At 38.2% G+C, this 17405-nt stretch overlaps 1 protein-coding gene across 7 annotated transcripts in view; it reads right to left on the bottom strand.

Annotated features, from left to right (window-relative positions):
* The window catches only part of NRDC (nardilysin convertase), a 90969-nt gene that overhangs the window by 4105 nt on the left and 69459 nt on the right, over positions 1–17405 (bottom strand). For 5 of the 7 annotated variants that reach the window (XM_089922818.1, XM_089922824.1, XM_022575665.2 and 2 more), the window contains 13 exons: positions 16711–16815; positions 15038–15161; positions 14394–14480; positions 12506–12625; positions 11342–11393; positions 8940–9090; positions 6892–7019; positions 5153–5315; positions 3261–3292; positions 2875–3013; positions 871–918; positions 531–583; positions 29–112 (listed from right to left, as the gene is read on the bottom strand). In XM_089922818.1, the coding sequence (XP_089778944.1) occupies positions 29–112; positions 531–583; positions 871–918; positions 2875–3013; positions 3261–3292; positions 5153–5315; positions 6892–7019; positions 8940–9090; positions 11342–11393; positions 12506–12625; positions 14394–14480; positions 15038–15161; positions 16711–16815 (1286 nt within the window). Of the gene's footprint in view, positions 1–28; positions 113–530; positions 584–870; positions 1365–2874; positions 3014–3260; positions 3293–5152; positions 5316–6891; positions 7020–8939; positions 9091–11341; positions 11394–12505; positions 12626–14393; positions 14481–15037; positions 15162–16710; positions 16816–17405 lie in introns of those variants that run through there. The other 2 variants (XM_022575666.3, XM_089922830.1) reach the window with 2 other exon arrangements.

Here is a 17405-nt window from a genome sequence, read left to right as displayed (position 1 = left end):
GGGCCCATCTACTCACTCGTTTACTCACTTGTATTTGGTTGCCTGAGTCCCCACGGTGACAGAGAATCCTAGAATCCCAGATGTATTCCTACAGGTAGGGTAGACATGGTACCTACAGCCAGAATGAAAAGTCCTATGAGCTCAGGCAGTCACCTAGGCCCTGTCCTCAGAGGCACTAGAGAGGAGTGGGAAGGGTTTCTGCTCATCCCTACTGGACCTGAAGGTCCTGGAAGAGGATCCATAAACGTGTACACGTATTTTACTCTCAGGTTAGAGTATCCAACCCTCTACTGAACTGTGGACCACAGGCTAGCTTTTTCTCTTGCTAATCTTGAAGCTTGACCAAACTGAGAGCCTGATCACAGTCCAAGATGCAAATTCCAGAAGTTTTGACCAGTAGGTACGACTCTAAGGCATGAAAGGACCAAAGAGCTCTGAGAGATTGCTCAGTCAGGATATTTGATAAACTTAAGCCTGCAAAGTAAGCCCCAGGTCTTATCTGAGCTCAATTTTCTTGCCAGCAGACTTACCCAAGGGTCTGCTTGGTTCGAAGGAAGTCAAAACAAGGCTCTTCCATGTGCATCTGTAATTCAACATACCATCAGCTCAACTCCTCCCAGCAGAGAAACTTCCATTTCTTCCCCCAAAAGTGTTACACATGACCCCAGAGTCCAGCCTCCCTCCTAAATCGCCCAGGCCCCCTGTCCATATTCATACTGGGTGAGAAACACTAAATAACCATCTCGCCTACCAATCACAGATCTCTGACCACTCCCAAGTCCCTAGCCCTCAGGGAGAAAGGCCAGAAAGCCAGTCCTCACAGTGGGTCAGGGGCTCATGAACATCGTGACTCTCCTTTATACAACTTACCACAAGCAGCTCCATAAGAGTGTATTCTTTCAGACTCCTGGCACCTGACTGAAAGAAAAAGCTGATCTGACCAACTGAAAATCCAATGGCTTACAGGGCTTTTTAATAATCCAGCTATTCTCAGCAACCATTTATTCAGGTATTCAGAAGAGTACTATCCCACTCTTCTCTTCCAAGAGTTTATCATACCCTCTTATTGCTATACTTTCTGCCTTCCCACAAAACAGGAGATCTGTGAGGACAGAAATCGTGCTTGATGATTTGTACTCCCAGCCCTAGCACAGAACTGCAGGCAGACGTGGAGGTGAGTCGAATAATCCCTGACCTGCCCGCCAGCTCCTGCCCAAAGAACCCAGAGGACACAACCTAAAATCAAGTACTTGCAGTTCAAGGTCCTAAGGAGGAGAGCAGGAAATGTCTGGGTAACTGGACCTATTCCTCAGATGGAGAGGATATGAATAGGAGCTTCTGCAGCCACACACACGGACCCAAAACTAGTTGATAAGAAAAATGCATAAGAGGCAGATACCACACTTGGAGACCACATCCTGGCTATCCTGGAGACTGGCAAAACAACAGGATGAAAGAGGGCAGGAGGCCAACGAGCAAGTGTTGCCAGTGCATCCCAGTCAGACTCTTGCAGGCTCCTCTGATACAGACTCATTACTATTCCTTCCTGCTTCACCTGAGGAAGCTGAAGCCTCTGTGCCCTGCAAGCCCTGTTTATCAGCAACAAGATTTCCTGTATGCCTCTGAAAGGATTGCAACAAAACTATTCAAAACCTTGTATCAACTTCCTGTTCAAAATGCTCTCTGTGAGGAGGGAAGTGGTTTCCCCAAGGGAAGCAGTTTGTATTGGAAGGTAGTGCTAAGAGGTGATCCATGGAAAGCACCTCAACAGACTCCGTCTTACAATACAAAATCCTGCCTGAAACTGGAGAAATACTACTCTCTCTGGGTTAAACACCAGAAATGTAGACAGGGCTAAGCAGGGCCAGGTCATACCATATATATAGTTTGGGACCTGGTAGTCATTGCAGCTTCAAATAAGCTGAGAACCTGGAAAAAAAAAAACAGGTAGCTACAGCCAGAGGAAGACAGGCTCTAGCTCTACAGGCAAGCTGGGCCTCTAGGGAAAGATTCAGGCCCAGGGCCAGAAACACAGGAAAAGGACAAAGTGATGGTGAAGCCATGCAGCCCTGCCCAAAGTTCAGGCCAGGAATCTTCACAAGGCCAGACAGAGAAGTGACTTCCTCATGTAGACAATCCAGGACCATAGCAGCAGCTATAGGAGCCCCAGAGTTTGGGAAGTCTGAGATCAGTCTAGGTCCCCATAGTCCTCGAAGTGAGTATGACTAACCACAAGCTAAAATAGTCTATGAGCCAATTGAGATTGTTGCAGAGCTCTTCCTTATTTTAAGCACCATCCCATCTCTCCAGAATTATGTGGAAAAAATACAGGATTTGAGGACAGAAGGTATAAATTCGACCCCCAGCTGGTATGACCTCAGGTAAATGAAGGACCTCAGATCCATCATCCATAAAACAGGTGATAAATCCTATCTCTCAGGTGCTTTGAAACCTTTAATTATGACTCTGGTATTCATTCTGTTTACTGTGTATTGGTTGACTGGCTATGTTTATTTTTGTCACATTTTTAAAACTGTCCTTTTAACAAATGTCCTCCTGCTCCTTGGAGTTCTGACATGGGAACATGTAGGAATTTCCAGCCATACTTCAGTCTCTGTCCCTCTGGACTAGTGGTTGGGTGATTAATAGAAGCACTGTGATTGAAAAAGGATCCACTTCACTGACAGGAACAATTTTTAAATGTAGTTGCTTCAAGAGTACAAATGACCCCAAGCATATAACCACAGAATAACTGCAAAAGGTCCTTGAAGAGCATAGGCTCACTTCTCCCAGATACTTTGGACCTCCCCCCAGGCTTTAGTGTCCTAAAGATACTTAGCCATGAGGACAGCTGTGTGCAAAGGGGCCACTGACCTGGTAGTATACAGTAACTTCAGAGTTGGCATCACCCTTGTTCAGAGCTCTCACTTTGCATAGGTGGTGGCCACTGGGCAGCTCTACCACCTGGAACTGCACAGGCATCTCCTGCTCCAGAGGCATGAAGTTCAACTTGCTGCAAAACAATCAGTGTGGGTTACTGAGGCCGTGCCTTTATCCTCTTACCTGCACCCCCAAACTGTGAAAAGGTCAGGCCTTCCACAGTCCCATCTGAATTGCTTTGTTTATATAACTAGCCTCAAAAAACCTACTACGAGAAGCATCTCCATTGTGGATTTAGTAATAACTGAGTTTTGGTCTCAAGGCCCTCACGCTATTAAGAACACATAACTCCCAAAGAGAAAACTCAAACCAATACTCACTCAACAACATATTTCAGGAAATCCATAGATTCCTAGGAGGCGAAAGAGAAGAAAATAACTATATTAGGCTCTCCTGACATTAATTTCACCCAAAACCAACTAATACCAATATTCTAACTGCTTGGGAAGCCCTGGAATGCATTAGGAAAGCAGATATCTATTATCCTAAATGCTGGTCATTCATTCACTGGGCTTATCATTCACTGATTCAATACTGATTATGTTTGTTGAATACTAAGGCTCTCAACTGAAGTGGCTCTTTTTCTGTTCTCCCTTGGTGCGTTTACCTGTTTACCTGTTTACCTGTCCACTGTGAAACTTTCCCCACTGGATCAAACTTAATTGTTCAGTTTACCCCACTAGGCTGTGTTTTAGAAACCTGGATCTATTAATACAGAGCCTGGCATAGACTGAGTGACAGAATAATACTTAATACTAAGTGAATGATGTATCCCCTCCCCCTCTTAAGACTTGTTTTCTAACCTGTGAGGGATAAGTGGAGAGGTAAGCTTATCTCTAAAGTGGTTTCTGCCTGGGGCAATTCATGGTACTAAGTCCTCTGAACCAAAAGGACCCCTGCACGGTACTCCCACTGTGCTCAGAGAAGCAGGCAGCTATTCCTGCTCTTCTCCCTGTTTTTAAACTTTCTGTTGGCATGACAGAAACCAGGCCTGGTTTGGGGGTTGGGGGATAAAGACAGAGAAGTAGGGAGGATAGCAGCCAATCTCGAGAGTGGCCATTTATATATTCCATTAAAGGGCCAGTCCTGAGAAACTGGGAGGCCATGGAGGAAGAGGTCAAGAGCCAAACAGTTCAGGGACTGTCCGAACAAGCACTCCTGGCTGGAAGAGGCCTCAGTTAGTTACATGGTCCCACAGACACATCCAATTCAATATGGATCAAAACCAACTCCCCATATGGCCCCAAACCTACACTGTTCCTACTCCTCTGCCAACCCACTGGTTCCAGTAAGAAATCTGGGCATCATCCTAGAGCCCTCCCTTCTCCCTCACCCCCACAGCCAGTCAGTCACTGCCTTTGATCATCCTCTGCCTCATTATTTCTTAAGCATTTCTTTTTCATTTATTTTGCCTAACCTCAGGCTTCATCATTTTCACCTCAACTTTTTTATTATGGTAAAAATACATAAGTTTACTATCTTGACCTTTTTTAAGTGTAAAGTTCTGTAGTGTTAAGTATATTCACATTGTTGTGAAATGGAACTCCAGACTTTTCATCTCGCAACACTGAAACTCAATACCCATAGAAACAATGACTCCCCTTCTTTCCCTCCACAACCCCTGGTAACCACTATTTTACCTCCTGTTACTGTCACTACTCTAGAGATCTCATATAAGTGGAATCATACTTCATGTCAGCTTTTATAACAGTTTCATAACTGGTCTCTCTGGATCTTTCTTAATGACAAATCCTCTTTTAAATTCTTCAATGGTTCTCCATTTACTATAAGATAAAGCCCAAGCTCTGTAGCTTGACATACAAGTTTGACATACAAGTTCTGCCTAAGTATATGTGAATATATATATATATATATACACACACACACACACACACACATCCCTCACCACTCCCCAGCTCCCACTTTAATTTCTAAATTAAACTGTTTGTAGTTTCCACAGTCTTCAACAAATGTAACCAATACCATATATTTACCAAACCCATTTAACTCAAAGTCCTGTCCAATAGCAGCAGTCTCCTTCATAAGAAAGTCTTGTTTAGCATCGGAGGGGCCAGGTTCCCTTCTAAACAGACTGTGACAATGCTGGCCTGCCAGACTACAGAGCTTCCCCTTTAGGGAAGAACTAATGCAATTCCAGAGCCCAGAACGGCATTCAAACCTGGCCAGCAGCAACAGAGCACCTCACACTCACTGTGCTTGTGACATTTCCTTGTACCAGGCCCTCAACAAAGAGCTGGGATTTTAACTCTCTGACGAAGCTCAGCAGAGACTCAAGGGAAAGGCCATCCATCAAAGCCCGATACTTGTCAATCATAGACCAACGGGCATATTCCAGGATTAAAAGCCGAACGTCTCTGTACAGAGAGCAGAAAAAAAAAGTTTTATTGTAAGAAATGAATCTTAAGGGTAAAGAAGGATTTGATTAAGTTTCTATAGATGATGTGTTCTAAAGAGACGCAATTTCTATCACAACTTAAGATAGGGAAACAATGTCATAATCACCAAAAAGCATTTAAAACTGCATATACAAACTATTACATAGATTATTAGCTCATTGGTACAACTCACCTATCTGTTTCAATTGCAAAATAAATTATTTCACATAAGCTGCCAGATGAGCCACACACCAATTTAATATTACTATTTTGATTTGAAATCTCACTAGCATTTATTAATTACTGGAGGTGATCATCATGGATATCTATTACTACAATGACAATACAGCATAAGTGGCTCTAGGCCAGAATCAGGCTAACCCCCTCCCACACACAGTAAGCTGTTTGAACATGGCAAGTTACCTAACATTTGTGACTCGATTTCTTCATTTGTAAAACAAGGGAAATAATAATGGCTACCGTCACAGAATTTTGGTGAGAATTAAATAAATAAATGCACTTAAAAGTTCTTAGGTCTATAAAAAAAAAAGTTCTTAGGTCTAACACATAACAAATCTTCAATAAACAGGTGTTATTATTACTCTACCACATTTTAATAAAGTAGTATTCAGAAGTTATGGGATACACAGGCTATTTTTCATTATATCAATAGTTCCAGACAACTCTCCTTTCCAATTTATGTTTGGTTATGAGTTTTTGTAACTTTTTGTGATCAGATTATTAGTTATTACATGTCTGATTCTTAACCGCTCCCTCCCCTGCTTTCGAATTTTGGACATTTATGGGCTCATTATAACTATGTCAAAAGCAGGGCCTCTATATAAAGTTGTGCTCTTCGTTTTCCATTTATAGATGCCCAGCAAGCAGATCAAGTAGGGGCTTGCAATCCTTGTGCACAAAGGGCTGTATCTGCTCAGAGGGAACTTTTTTCCCCTTCCACAAAGGCTCTACTTGCTGATAGAGGTTACCCCAAGGGTGTACTTTTTTCTGATTCACACAAAGGTAAAGAACAGGCTCTGATGAAAAGGCCCAGGAGGGTTGCCTATTAGCAGAGGGTTTAAGCATTAGTACACAGACTGTCCAGTTTTTTTGCTCTCTTCTGGAACCCTGGATGAATTCTTGGATAGTTGCGTTTGTCAGATAAGTGATGTGTTAGGCAATTTAACTCAGCTACTTAACATAACATCCAACACACTAAAATCACCATATAATCACCAGTAAGCAATTTTGAGCCACAACGAAGTCAGCATTTTTTCAACTGTTATTTACTTACAAACTTTGGAAAAAGCACCCTTTTTACCTTTAGCCTCTAATTAAGTATAGTAGGCTGCTTGCAGTCCTACTGACAGATAGCTACTTACACTGGGTTTAGAAATCCTATAACTCTGTGGGCTGTTTTCCTAAAACACAGCACATTTCTATCACATCTGAATTAGCACTGAAACTACAGCCTCATCCCCCACACTTAATTTCCAGGAAGGCAAATACTTTCAGGCCTTCAAAGTATAAGCTGATCCCATCCATGTATACCCACTTGGCCAGAGTCTCAGGCTTGATGAGGATGTTGAAGTAGGTCTTCTTCAACTGCTCAGTTATCATTGTAAAGACAGCTGGTGTGGAACTGAACTCTGCTAAGTAGTCAATAATAAGCTGAAACAGCAGCTAAGAAGAAAAGAAAGAAGCACCTTAAGTGGAGAAGCATGGAAATCCACTAATGTTTAGGGGGAAAATGTTTCCCACTGGCTTTTACCAGGGGCCCAGTATGGTAACAGGCATTGCGCAGGACATAAGAGAAATACTAATGACTCAAAGAATCTTTAGGCGCTAAAATTCTCAATAACTGTCAAATTTGGAGCAATGAATTTTCTTTTTATTTTTTATAATTTTTATGGGTATTTTAGAACATTTTTCCTTCCAACTAAACTTAAAAATAATTTTATCCAGCATGTCCACTGCCCCTAAATGTGATTTTAATTGGGAGAATGTAATTTTGGAAATAATGACTTTATATCAACCTGTTCTATCCAGAAACATGATGAGTCTCTCCCTTATTTAAAGTCTTTTTTATATGCTTCAAAAAGATTTAGTTTTCTTTAGATAGGTTCTGTACTTTTCTCTAAAATAATGTTGAGTAATAGATGTGATCATGGGTATCCTTGGCTTGTTCCCAACTTTAATGTTCAGCATTTCATCAGTTAGTGGAACATTTGCTGTTAGTCTTTTAATTAAGGTTTTTATTTTGGTTAAGTAACTTCCCTCCATTCCTACTTATTAGGAATGACCACTCAAATTTATCAAATGATTTTTTGGGCATTTATCACTATATTCACATAGTGTTCCTCAACTGACTTGTGTTATAATGATTTATGTTCATCAACTTCCTAACACTGAACAACCAACCTTTGCATTCCTGGCACTTGGTCATGGTGAATTATTCTTTTTGTTCTATTGTTGAATTTAATTTTCAAGTTTTTAGAATGTTTGACTCTGTATTTCATAGGTGAAACTGATCTCCAGTTTTACATACATAGTTATAGTCTATATCAAGTTTTAATGTTAAGGCTAGGTAAGCTTCATAAAATGAAGAACCTCAAATAGTTTTCTATGGTTTGTATTTTTAAAAAGCTCTCCAGGTAATTCCAAAACTTTAACATGTTTGGATTTTAAGCTAAATTATATTTAGGCTTTTGAAGGTTAGTAAAATATTCCATGGTGTCTCTTCCTAAGACCAATCTTTGTTCCCCGGGGAGACTGACAGGGATGAGGGTATAAAGGAGAGAACTATCTAAGATATGGAGGCTATATCACCTCTTAGCACAGGTCTAATTTCTGCCAGGTCCTCTCCTCCAGATTTTTTCTTGTATGAGTGCAGTTCCCCAAACTTTAATATATGTTCTACCCAAGAAACCAAGATATAAAATTTGTTGTTGGGTACATTATATTATTTTACCTGGTACTTGATGATCTAATCCTTTAGCTAGCATCCCATATTATTTCTTCCTTTACTGATGAAGTTTTTGACAAAGTGACACTGAAACACATTCTTTACCAAAAGATAAATCACTGACAAGATATAAACTCTGTTTCTAAAGAGTCAGAAACTTAGAAGGAAAACAAGACACACACACTTGAAACAATGGAAAAGAGTGCAAGAAGAGGAAGAAACAACACAAACATCTGAGTTCTACTCTATGTCAGGCAATGTGTCAGGTGCTTTAAATTTGTCCTTGCTGTATGGCATGAAATTATGCTCAAACCAGTCCTTAACACCAGTGTTGGCTGCAGAGAAACTGACAGCAAAGGGAAGTGAAATCAAGCCTGAAGCACAGGCTGTGTTGTATCCATTACTAACGCATACAACACTGATTAATGTAATTAATTAATGAATATATGTCGGTCTTGTGTGGCCAAAGTTAGAATACCTGTCATCAGCCAAAAAAACACAATAATTCATATTAATAAACATTTCTTTCTATGTACAGCACCTCATGCACAAGCCTCTATGCTTGGTGCTATAGGCACAACAAACATAAATATAAAATTTTAAAGCTGCCTGTGAGGAAATTAGAGCACTGTACTTACAGGTAGTTTGTGGTTGAATCCTTTCACTCGAATAATTAAACCATGTTCTCCAGCTACCAGCTTATACTCCAGCTGTGCCACATCTGCTTCATAAGCTGGTTCCGCAAGGTTATGGGTAAGGATATTGACAAAGATATCAAAGAGGACCACACTAAGAGTATAAAATGCAAATAGCATCATTAATTGGCAAGAAATAGACAAATGGATTTGCTTTGACTTAGAGTAAGAAACTTCACTTTTATAAAGATGTTAATTCACTGCTCCAGAATGTAAAACCATATATACTAATTGAGTTCAAAGGTAAATACAGCATACCCAGGACTCAGTTTCACAGGGGCATTACAGAACTCCCACCTTCAGCAATGCTTCCCTATCTTTTTCATGTCGCGCACACAGAGAAAATGTAATATTGGGTTGGCCAAAAGGTTCGTTCAGTTTTTTCCGTAAGATGGCTCTAGTAGTACTTAGTTGTCTTTAACTTCACTTCAAACAATTTTGTTAGACTGTATGTGACAGCTGTTATATCAGCGTGTATTTAAAAAAAGACATCAAAATTGGTGAATTTTTGTGTAGCCATTTTAATATTGAAGATGGAAGAAAAAACAACATTTTTGGCATATTATGCTTTATTATTTCAAGAAAGGTAAAAACACAAGTGAAACTCAAAAAAAAAATTTGTATAGTGTATGGAGAAGGTGCTGTGACTGATCGGACATGTCAAAAGTGGTTTGCAAAGTTTTGTGTTGGAGATTTCTCACTGGACGATGCTCCACGGTCAGGTAGACCAGTTGAAGTTGATAGCGATCAAATCGAGACATTAACTGAGAACAATCAACGTTATACCATGCAGAAGATAGCCGACATACTCAAAATATCCAAATCAGGCAGTGAAAATCATTTGCACCAGCTTGGTTAGTTAATCACTTTGATGTTTGGTTTCCACATAAGTTAAGCGAAAAAAACCTTCCTGACCATATTTCCACATGCGATTCTTTACTTAAACAAAATGAAAACGTTCTGTTTTTAAAACAAATTGTGACGGGCGATGAAAAGTGGATACTGTACAATAAGTGGAACAGAAGAGCCCGTGGGGCAAGTGAAATGAACCACCACCAACCACACCAAAGGCCGGTCTTCATCCAAAGAAGGTGATGTTGTGTATATGGTGGGATTGCAAGGGAGTCCTCTATTATGAGCTCCTTCCAGAAAACCAAACGATTCATTTCAACAAGTACTGCTCCCAATTAGACAAACCGAAAGCAGCACTCAACAAAAAGTGTCCAGAATTAGTCAACAGAAAACACATAATCTTCCATCAGGATAACACAAGACTGCATGTTTCTTTGATGACCAGGCAAAAACTGATACAGCTTGGCTGGGAAGTTCTGATTCACCTGCCGTATTCACCAGACATTACACCTTCAGATTTCCACTTATTTTGATCTTTCCAAAATTCTCTTAATTGACAAAATTTCCATTCCCTGGAAGACTGTAAAAGGCACCTGGAACAGTTCTTTGCTCAAAAAGATAAAAAGTTTTGGGAAGATGGAATTATGAAGTTGCCTGAAAAATGGCAGAAGGTAGTGGAACAAAAACGGTGAATATAATTAAGTTCTTAGTGAACATGAAAAATGTGTCTTTTATTTTTACTTAAAAACTGAAGACACTTTTTGGCCAACCCAATATTTATACTGCACAATGGGGTAAGTGTAAAATGCATGAAAGGCAGCTGGCCCAAAGGCTCTGGTTATCCCTGCGGCCTAGGTTTTCTGACTGAAAAATCAAAAATCTGAGGAAATGGAGGAGGGTAATGCATTTCTTAAACTGAATATTAATAATGTTAGTGCTGCTTGTGAGATTAAGGCTGGATTTTACAAGTTAAGTGGCAAAAGAAAGGAAGAAGTACACTAACGTTTCCTGAGCACCTCCTATGATTCAGGTACATTTTAGGCTCTCTGACCTCCCACAACCTACATAAACATGTAAGTAATTTGCTAAGAACAAAGTATAATCAGATTCCTTGGCAGGAATCTGATTATAAATACAGGAATCTGATTATAAATAATCTCTAAATACAGGTCAACAGATCCATTAGTCCTCATTACAGACTGGAAGCTGACCCAAACTCATCTCTAAGGAACTTTCTCAATCCAGTAATTCTATGACTAGCCTAAACTGTCAGCATGTTTTACAAATGGGTGCTGGAGATGGAGCAGCCACAATTCCATCTTAGTGATTAGTATTGATACAAATAATTTGTTTGGGGCACATAAAAACACATAAATGAGGAGCATAGCTCAAGTCTGACAGAGAAAAATGATAAAATGATTCAGAAATAAACAAACAAAATAGTCTTCCAATAATAAAAAAAATATTTTCCAGAAAAGAGGACAATTTCTTACTTTGCTGCAGACTTCTGTATCAAAGGTGAGATCAGATGGAAACGTATATATGCTGAAAGAAAAAAGACCCTAAATAAGAAAATATAGGCCAGAGGCCTCAAATATTTAATACATCTGCTATTTTCCCCTAATATTATGTTGTTTTAAAAATTCTGAAACAAACCACTAATCCTTAAATCCTCATTACATTTTTATCCTTAAGGGTTCTTAGAAAGTATTATTTACCATTCCAAATAGTGTCCAGAAGGTACACTTTAATCTATGGGAAGACCAGATATATAGACAGATATGCAGAGAGGCCTAAGAATACTCTTATTATCAATAGCTTTGGTCAGGAAAAATGCTTACAGAGGTATACATGTCAAGAACATTAAGGGAAAAACCCAATGCTCACAGAAAGTTATAGCAGCGCCTTTCCAAGGAAGCTGAATAAATGTTAAGAACGTTTTTAGACACTCTTATAATCTATTCAAGAAAAATTGAGTAAACACCTTCCCAGTGAACTCAAGAATCCCTCAGAACTAGTCCAGTTGTGTTAAGGTTAGGGATTTGGGTTAAATGGCAGCCAAGAGCACTCAGCCTTTGATTCCAAGTTGCTTCAGTAAATTCCAATGCCATGCACAAGAACAGAAAATAAAAAAGCAACACAGTTTGGGCTACCGTGTTGAAGATAAGAGCTTTAGAGTCTGTTTAACTATATACTATGCTTCCTTTATGCTGAAAAGCAAAATAGTAGAGGGAGACAGATAGAGGATAGTTCACATTTGTAATGCTGGACTCAGCTATCTATTGTATCTAAGAATAATTTCTTTCAGCTACTCTTACTTTCTTTTTAACAATAATGTTCAAAAAACACCACCTATTCCCTAGGATGGCCAAGCACCTGGCTCTGCTTTCATATAACTGAAAGAAAAATATCCAAAAATAATTTCATTTTAGGCTTGAATCCTTATATACTTCCTGGAATCTATAATGTCCATAAGAATTTCTGTGATAGCACAGGAGCACAGTATAGATCTGACAGATAAGCCTAGAAAAGGTCTTCTAGTAGAAGGGGAAGGGGAAAAAGAGGGAAGTGATAGACACAGAGGGAAAAGGTTGCTAGAAAGTAGAAAAAGATTTGTTATACTTATTTCACTATTATTAAGGAGGGAAATATTTTACCTTTGGGGATTTTGAATTTGTTGTCTTTCTTATACCATAGGCAACCTTGTGGAGTATTCACAATTTTAACAGGGTATTCTGTCTCTGGACAATCAAAAGCCTTCAACATGAAATCTGTGGCTAACAAAAGTGAAAGGTAATAAATCATTCAGTTATCTCAACAGGATTCCCACCAATCTGTTCCTGGTTTCGGAAGTGTAAGTCAGTCTTCTTTGTGGCAAACATAAGTCAAATTCAAATGCTGAAATACAATAAATTATTAGAACAATACTAAAAAGAAAGTCCTCTTGGCCTTAAACTAAATGAACTCTGAAGATGTAATTTCCCAAGAGTTGATTCTGATCTCTCCATATTCAGCTTCATTCTCTTTCTCAGAGACAATCTTAACTGAAAGGGACCTTTGGTCAGAACAGTTGTATAAACCAATTTATGAATGAATGCATTCTTGAATGAGAATGTCTTTTACCAAACTTACAGAGTTTTTAAAAGTTAACAAAATAGTTCTGCTCAAACAACGTCAAATTTGTCCTTTAAGTTAATGAAAAATTGTTTCATCAACACTCAGGTGCGAAATAGCTGACTTAAGAATTAAAAAAAAAGGTACTGGCTATATTTACTAAAAAAAAAAAAGGGTTGTTTAGATACTTAAAGTTAAAGATGCAGAACTGAATTATCTAAAATATGCAAGACTTTTTGTACAAAAGCATTTTTTTTCCTGAGGTTAGATTCATATATAACATAAAATTAACCATTTTAAAGTGAACAATTCAGGGGAATTTAGTACACTCACAATGTTGTGCAACTACCATTTCTTTCTAGTTTCAAAACATTTTCATCAGCCCCAAAGGAAACCTCTATACCCATTAAGCAGTCACTCTCCATTACCCACTCACCCCAGCCACTGGCAACCATCAGTCTGAGTTCTGTCTCTATGGATTTACCTATTCTAGATATTTCATGTAACAGGAATCATATAACATGTGACCCCTTGTGTCTGTCTTCTTTCACTTAGCATAATGTTTTCAAGGTTCATCCATGTTATAGCATGTATCAGTACTTCATTTCTTTTAATGACAGAATAATACTCCATTGCATGTATATACCATAATTTGTTTATCCATTCATTCATTATGGACACTGGCTGTTTCCACCTTTTGGCTTTTATGCATAATGCTGCTATGAAAGTGTATGTACATGTATTTGGTTGAATACCTGTTTTTAATTCTTTAGGGTATATACCTAGGAATGGAATTGCTGGGAAAAATGGTATTCTGAGTAAAATTAGTTATATACAACTGTAACCTTTGTCCTAGACCAGTGACTTTCTCACAGTTAGAACTGTTTTCCATTGCAAGCTAGCAGACAGATAACACACACATATACCTACTGAGAACAAAAGTTCTTAAAATAATACCCTTTCTTTATTCAGTGAAACATTTTGCTATTTTCTACTCTGATTTTTTTTAGTGCTTTCACAACTCATTACACTGACCTCAAAACCCATTACATTGATTTCACAACCCTCTAATGGGTTGCAACCTATAGTTTGAAAAACACTAGAACAATTGGACAAGATAATGGCAATTCCTGCAGAGACTCACATGAAAGGATCAGCTATCATAGACAAGAAAAAGTCTCAGGATTATGTTTAAGTCCTGTTTCCTGCATTCACCAACTGAAGATCCAGGACAAGTCACTTTGCTTTTTTGAGCAGCAGTTTTCTCATTTGGAAAAGTAAGAAAACTGTAATGCTTATCCCAGAGATAACTGGGAAACTCAAATATGAATTCAAATGATACTTTGTAAAATATAACATACTACAGAGGTGCTATTTGTTTTAATATTAGTACATGGATGGATTATGTACAATGATTGCTATTTTACTGACCTATGTACTTGTTTTCAGCTGGAAGATGAAGATCTGGATTTAATTCAAAATTACTCTCCCACAGTTCAGCCCAAGAGTTTTCAATATCTGTAGAGATGAAAGACAAACTGATCCAATAAAGAACAAATGATCAGAGTTCTATTAATAACAAACCAGTCAACAACTGGCCTTCACAAATCAATTCTCTTTTCTCAGAAAAGCTGTGAGTGACATATCCAGGCTTTCTAGACTCCTGCTACTCAATGTGCAGTCTCAGCAGCATTGTTATCATCTGGGAACTTTGTTAGAAATGCAGAATTGCAGGCCCTATTCCAGAGGTACTGAATCATAATCTGTATTTTAATAAGACCTCCAGGTGATACATATGCACATTGAAGTTTGAGGAGCACTTTCTAAAACACAGTCAAAAGTCTGCCCCCAAACTACCAATACAATAGGATTTTCTCACTAGCTAATAAATATAGACATAAACATTGCAGAAAATAATTTTCTGCAAAGCAGTATAAATAATTTTCATTTCAAAGTAAACTACTGAAAAAAATATGTAAGTTCCTCCCACAGGAACTATCAGACAAATTATTAAGGAATAAAACTTCCCAGGTGAATCATATACCTAAATGTAGGACAATTTTAAAATATTTTACCTTCCATACTATACTGAGTCCCAAACCATTTCTCCTTGAGGTCACATTTTCCCTCATTAGCACCAGACAGTAGAACAAGATTTGCCTTTTGAGGAACTAGCTGATTAAGGGCTTCAGCAATGACCTAATTAGGGGCAGGGGTGAAGGGGGAGTGGGGAGACACATACAAAACAATTATAACTTTAACCTAATACATCTCTATTAAAAAGGCAAAGCCACATTATGTTAGGCACCCCAAGATCCTAGCACCTTGATGCTCATGAAACTATCTGTCTATAGTCCATGAACACCCTAATTTACAAAACTACATTAGTCTATCAGCTGTTTCTAATATGTTTCTTCAGAATGCTTAAACAGCACTCATCTCAAATCCTACATAATAAGAGGACTAGCAGTGAAAAGAGTTACCATTTACTAAGCTTTTACTATGTGCTAGGTAGTGTTTAACATACATTATTTTATTTAATCCTAAAAACAACCCTAAGGTATACCCATTTTACAGAAAGCACTCAGCCTCAGAGGTTAAAGTTTAAATAATTTGTTCAGGTTAAAGATTCTATAATCTGCACAGAACAACACACCTAGAAGTGGCAAAAGTGGAGTTCTAACCAAGTTTGTTCATAATTCCAAAAACTATGCTCTTAACTGCTATGTATTATACTACCTCATACACAAGAATCAGTAAAATGATCCCAATGTAGGGCCTCCTTCAATAATCCTTCAGCTATGATAAGGACTAAACATAAGATTTTTGTGGGTTAGATTTGAAACCCTAACTAGCATTTCAACACCATCTCTTTGAGAAAAAAACAACAAATAGTGGTTCAGAAAAAAATACTTGGACCCCTGGGCACAACCATCCTAGAGAAATGACAAGAATGTATGGTTACTGCTTCTTCCTTTACCTTTCCCCATCCCCTTTAAAATCAGTAGTTTTAGAATACCCTATATCAAAGTCTGTCAATCTTGGCACTATTAACACTTTGGGCCAGATAATTCTTAGTTGTGGAGTGCCATCTTCTGCATTGTAGAATGTTTAGCAGCATCTCTGGCTTCTACCCGCTAGATGCCAAGAGCACTCTCCAGCTATGACAACTGAAATGTACCCAAGCATTGACAAATATCCCATGGGGGCAAAATCACCCTGGTTGAGAACTGCTACCCTATATGGAGCGAAATGACTTATTTCTCAGGACTAGTGGAGCAAAGACCTGACCAACTATTTATTTATGTGTAATATTTATTATCCCTAAGTCATATATTTTGAATTCAGGGAATCATATTTTTCTTGTACATATTCTCAAAATGATTAAAACTTAATTGTCCAGGGTGTCCAACAGAATTAAAAGGCAAGCTAAACAAGTATGTTTAGCATCTAAAGTACATAATTCTTAGAAATGACTTTATGTTAGTAGATGTTTCAACACTTGAAAAACAGTGGGAATAGTACCTAAGAAGAGGACTTGGTTTTCTCCTCATATTAAACCAGTCATATACAAGAATCAGGAAAAATTACCCACAAAACTACTGATATTTCTTCTGTTTAAACAAACAAAAAACTTGACTAAACATAACTAAGTTTTCTCCATTCCCACAGTTCTTAAGTACCTCTATGTACTTTCTCACCCTCCTCTTTCTCTAAAAGTAAATTTTAGAAATGGAAACCTCCTTACTTCTGGCTTGTATTCAAAAAGAAGCTGATCTCCAGTGAGAAAGTCCTGTAGTGGGTACAGCTGCATGTTTTCACACATGTTTTCCACATACTCAACTGGATCTGTCTGTAAAGAGGTAAGATTATTTCACACCAGAAATTCTCCATTATTATCCTTAATTTGCCACAAAATATAAATACTTATCTCTTTTTTTAACAATGAAACCAAAAGCTTCCAACAGATACAACCAGATGTAACTGCAGCTTAAGAATCTGATGCTCAGAATTCTACAAAAAATTTAGCCAGAGAACTAAAGTAGCTTAACCTAACACCCCTCCAATCCCCCATACTGAGCCCTACAACACACGAGGCTCTAATCACATCACAGCGTCTTCATCGAAGAAATTACAACACTGAACTTTAAAGGTCTGTTTACATGTCAAGTGCCCCACATGACTATGAAGTCCCTAAAGACAGGGTCTTCATCATTTTATCACTACAGCACTATCACCTAAAAACTATTTGTAAGCATCAATCAAAATCAATATATCAACAGAAATCAAAATGTGTCATTACATAAGTCTTGCTATAAGTGGTTAAATTAATCAGTATATTATCTCAATTTAAAACTGAAATAATGACAGAAAGTTCACTAACCTATGAAATGGAAATACTTTTCCAGAGGAAAGCAACCAATTCAAGTATTGATATTTACT

Source organism: Delphinapterus leucas, chromosome 1 (assembly GCF_059928025.1).
Source record: "Delphinapterus leucas isolate spDelLeu-1000000601 "Yukka" chromosome 1, BTC_Dleu_Yukka2, whole genome shotgun sequence".
Taxonomy (NCBI): Eukaryota; Metazoa; Chordata; class Mammalia; order Artiodactyla; family Monodontidae; genus Delphinapterus; species Delphinapterus leucas.
Note: the sequence above shows the minus strand (reverse complement) of the source record. Positions and strands in the feature narration are given on the sequence as shown.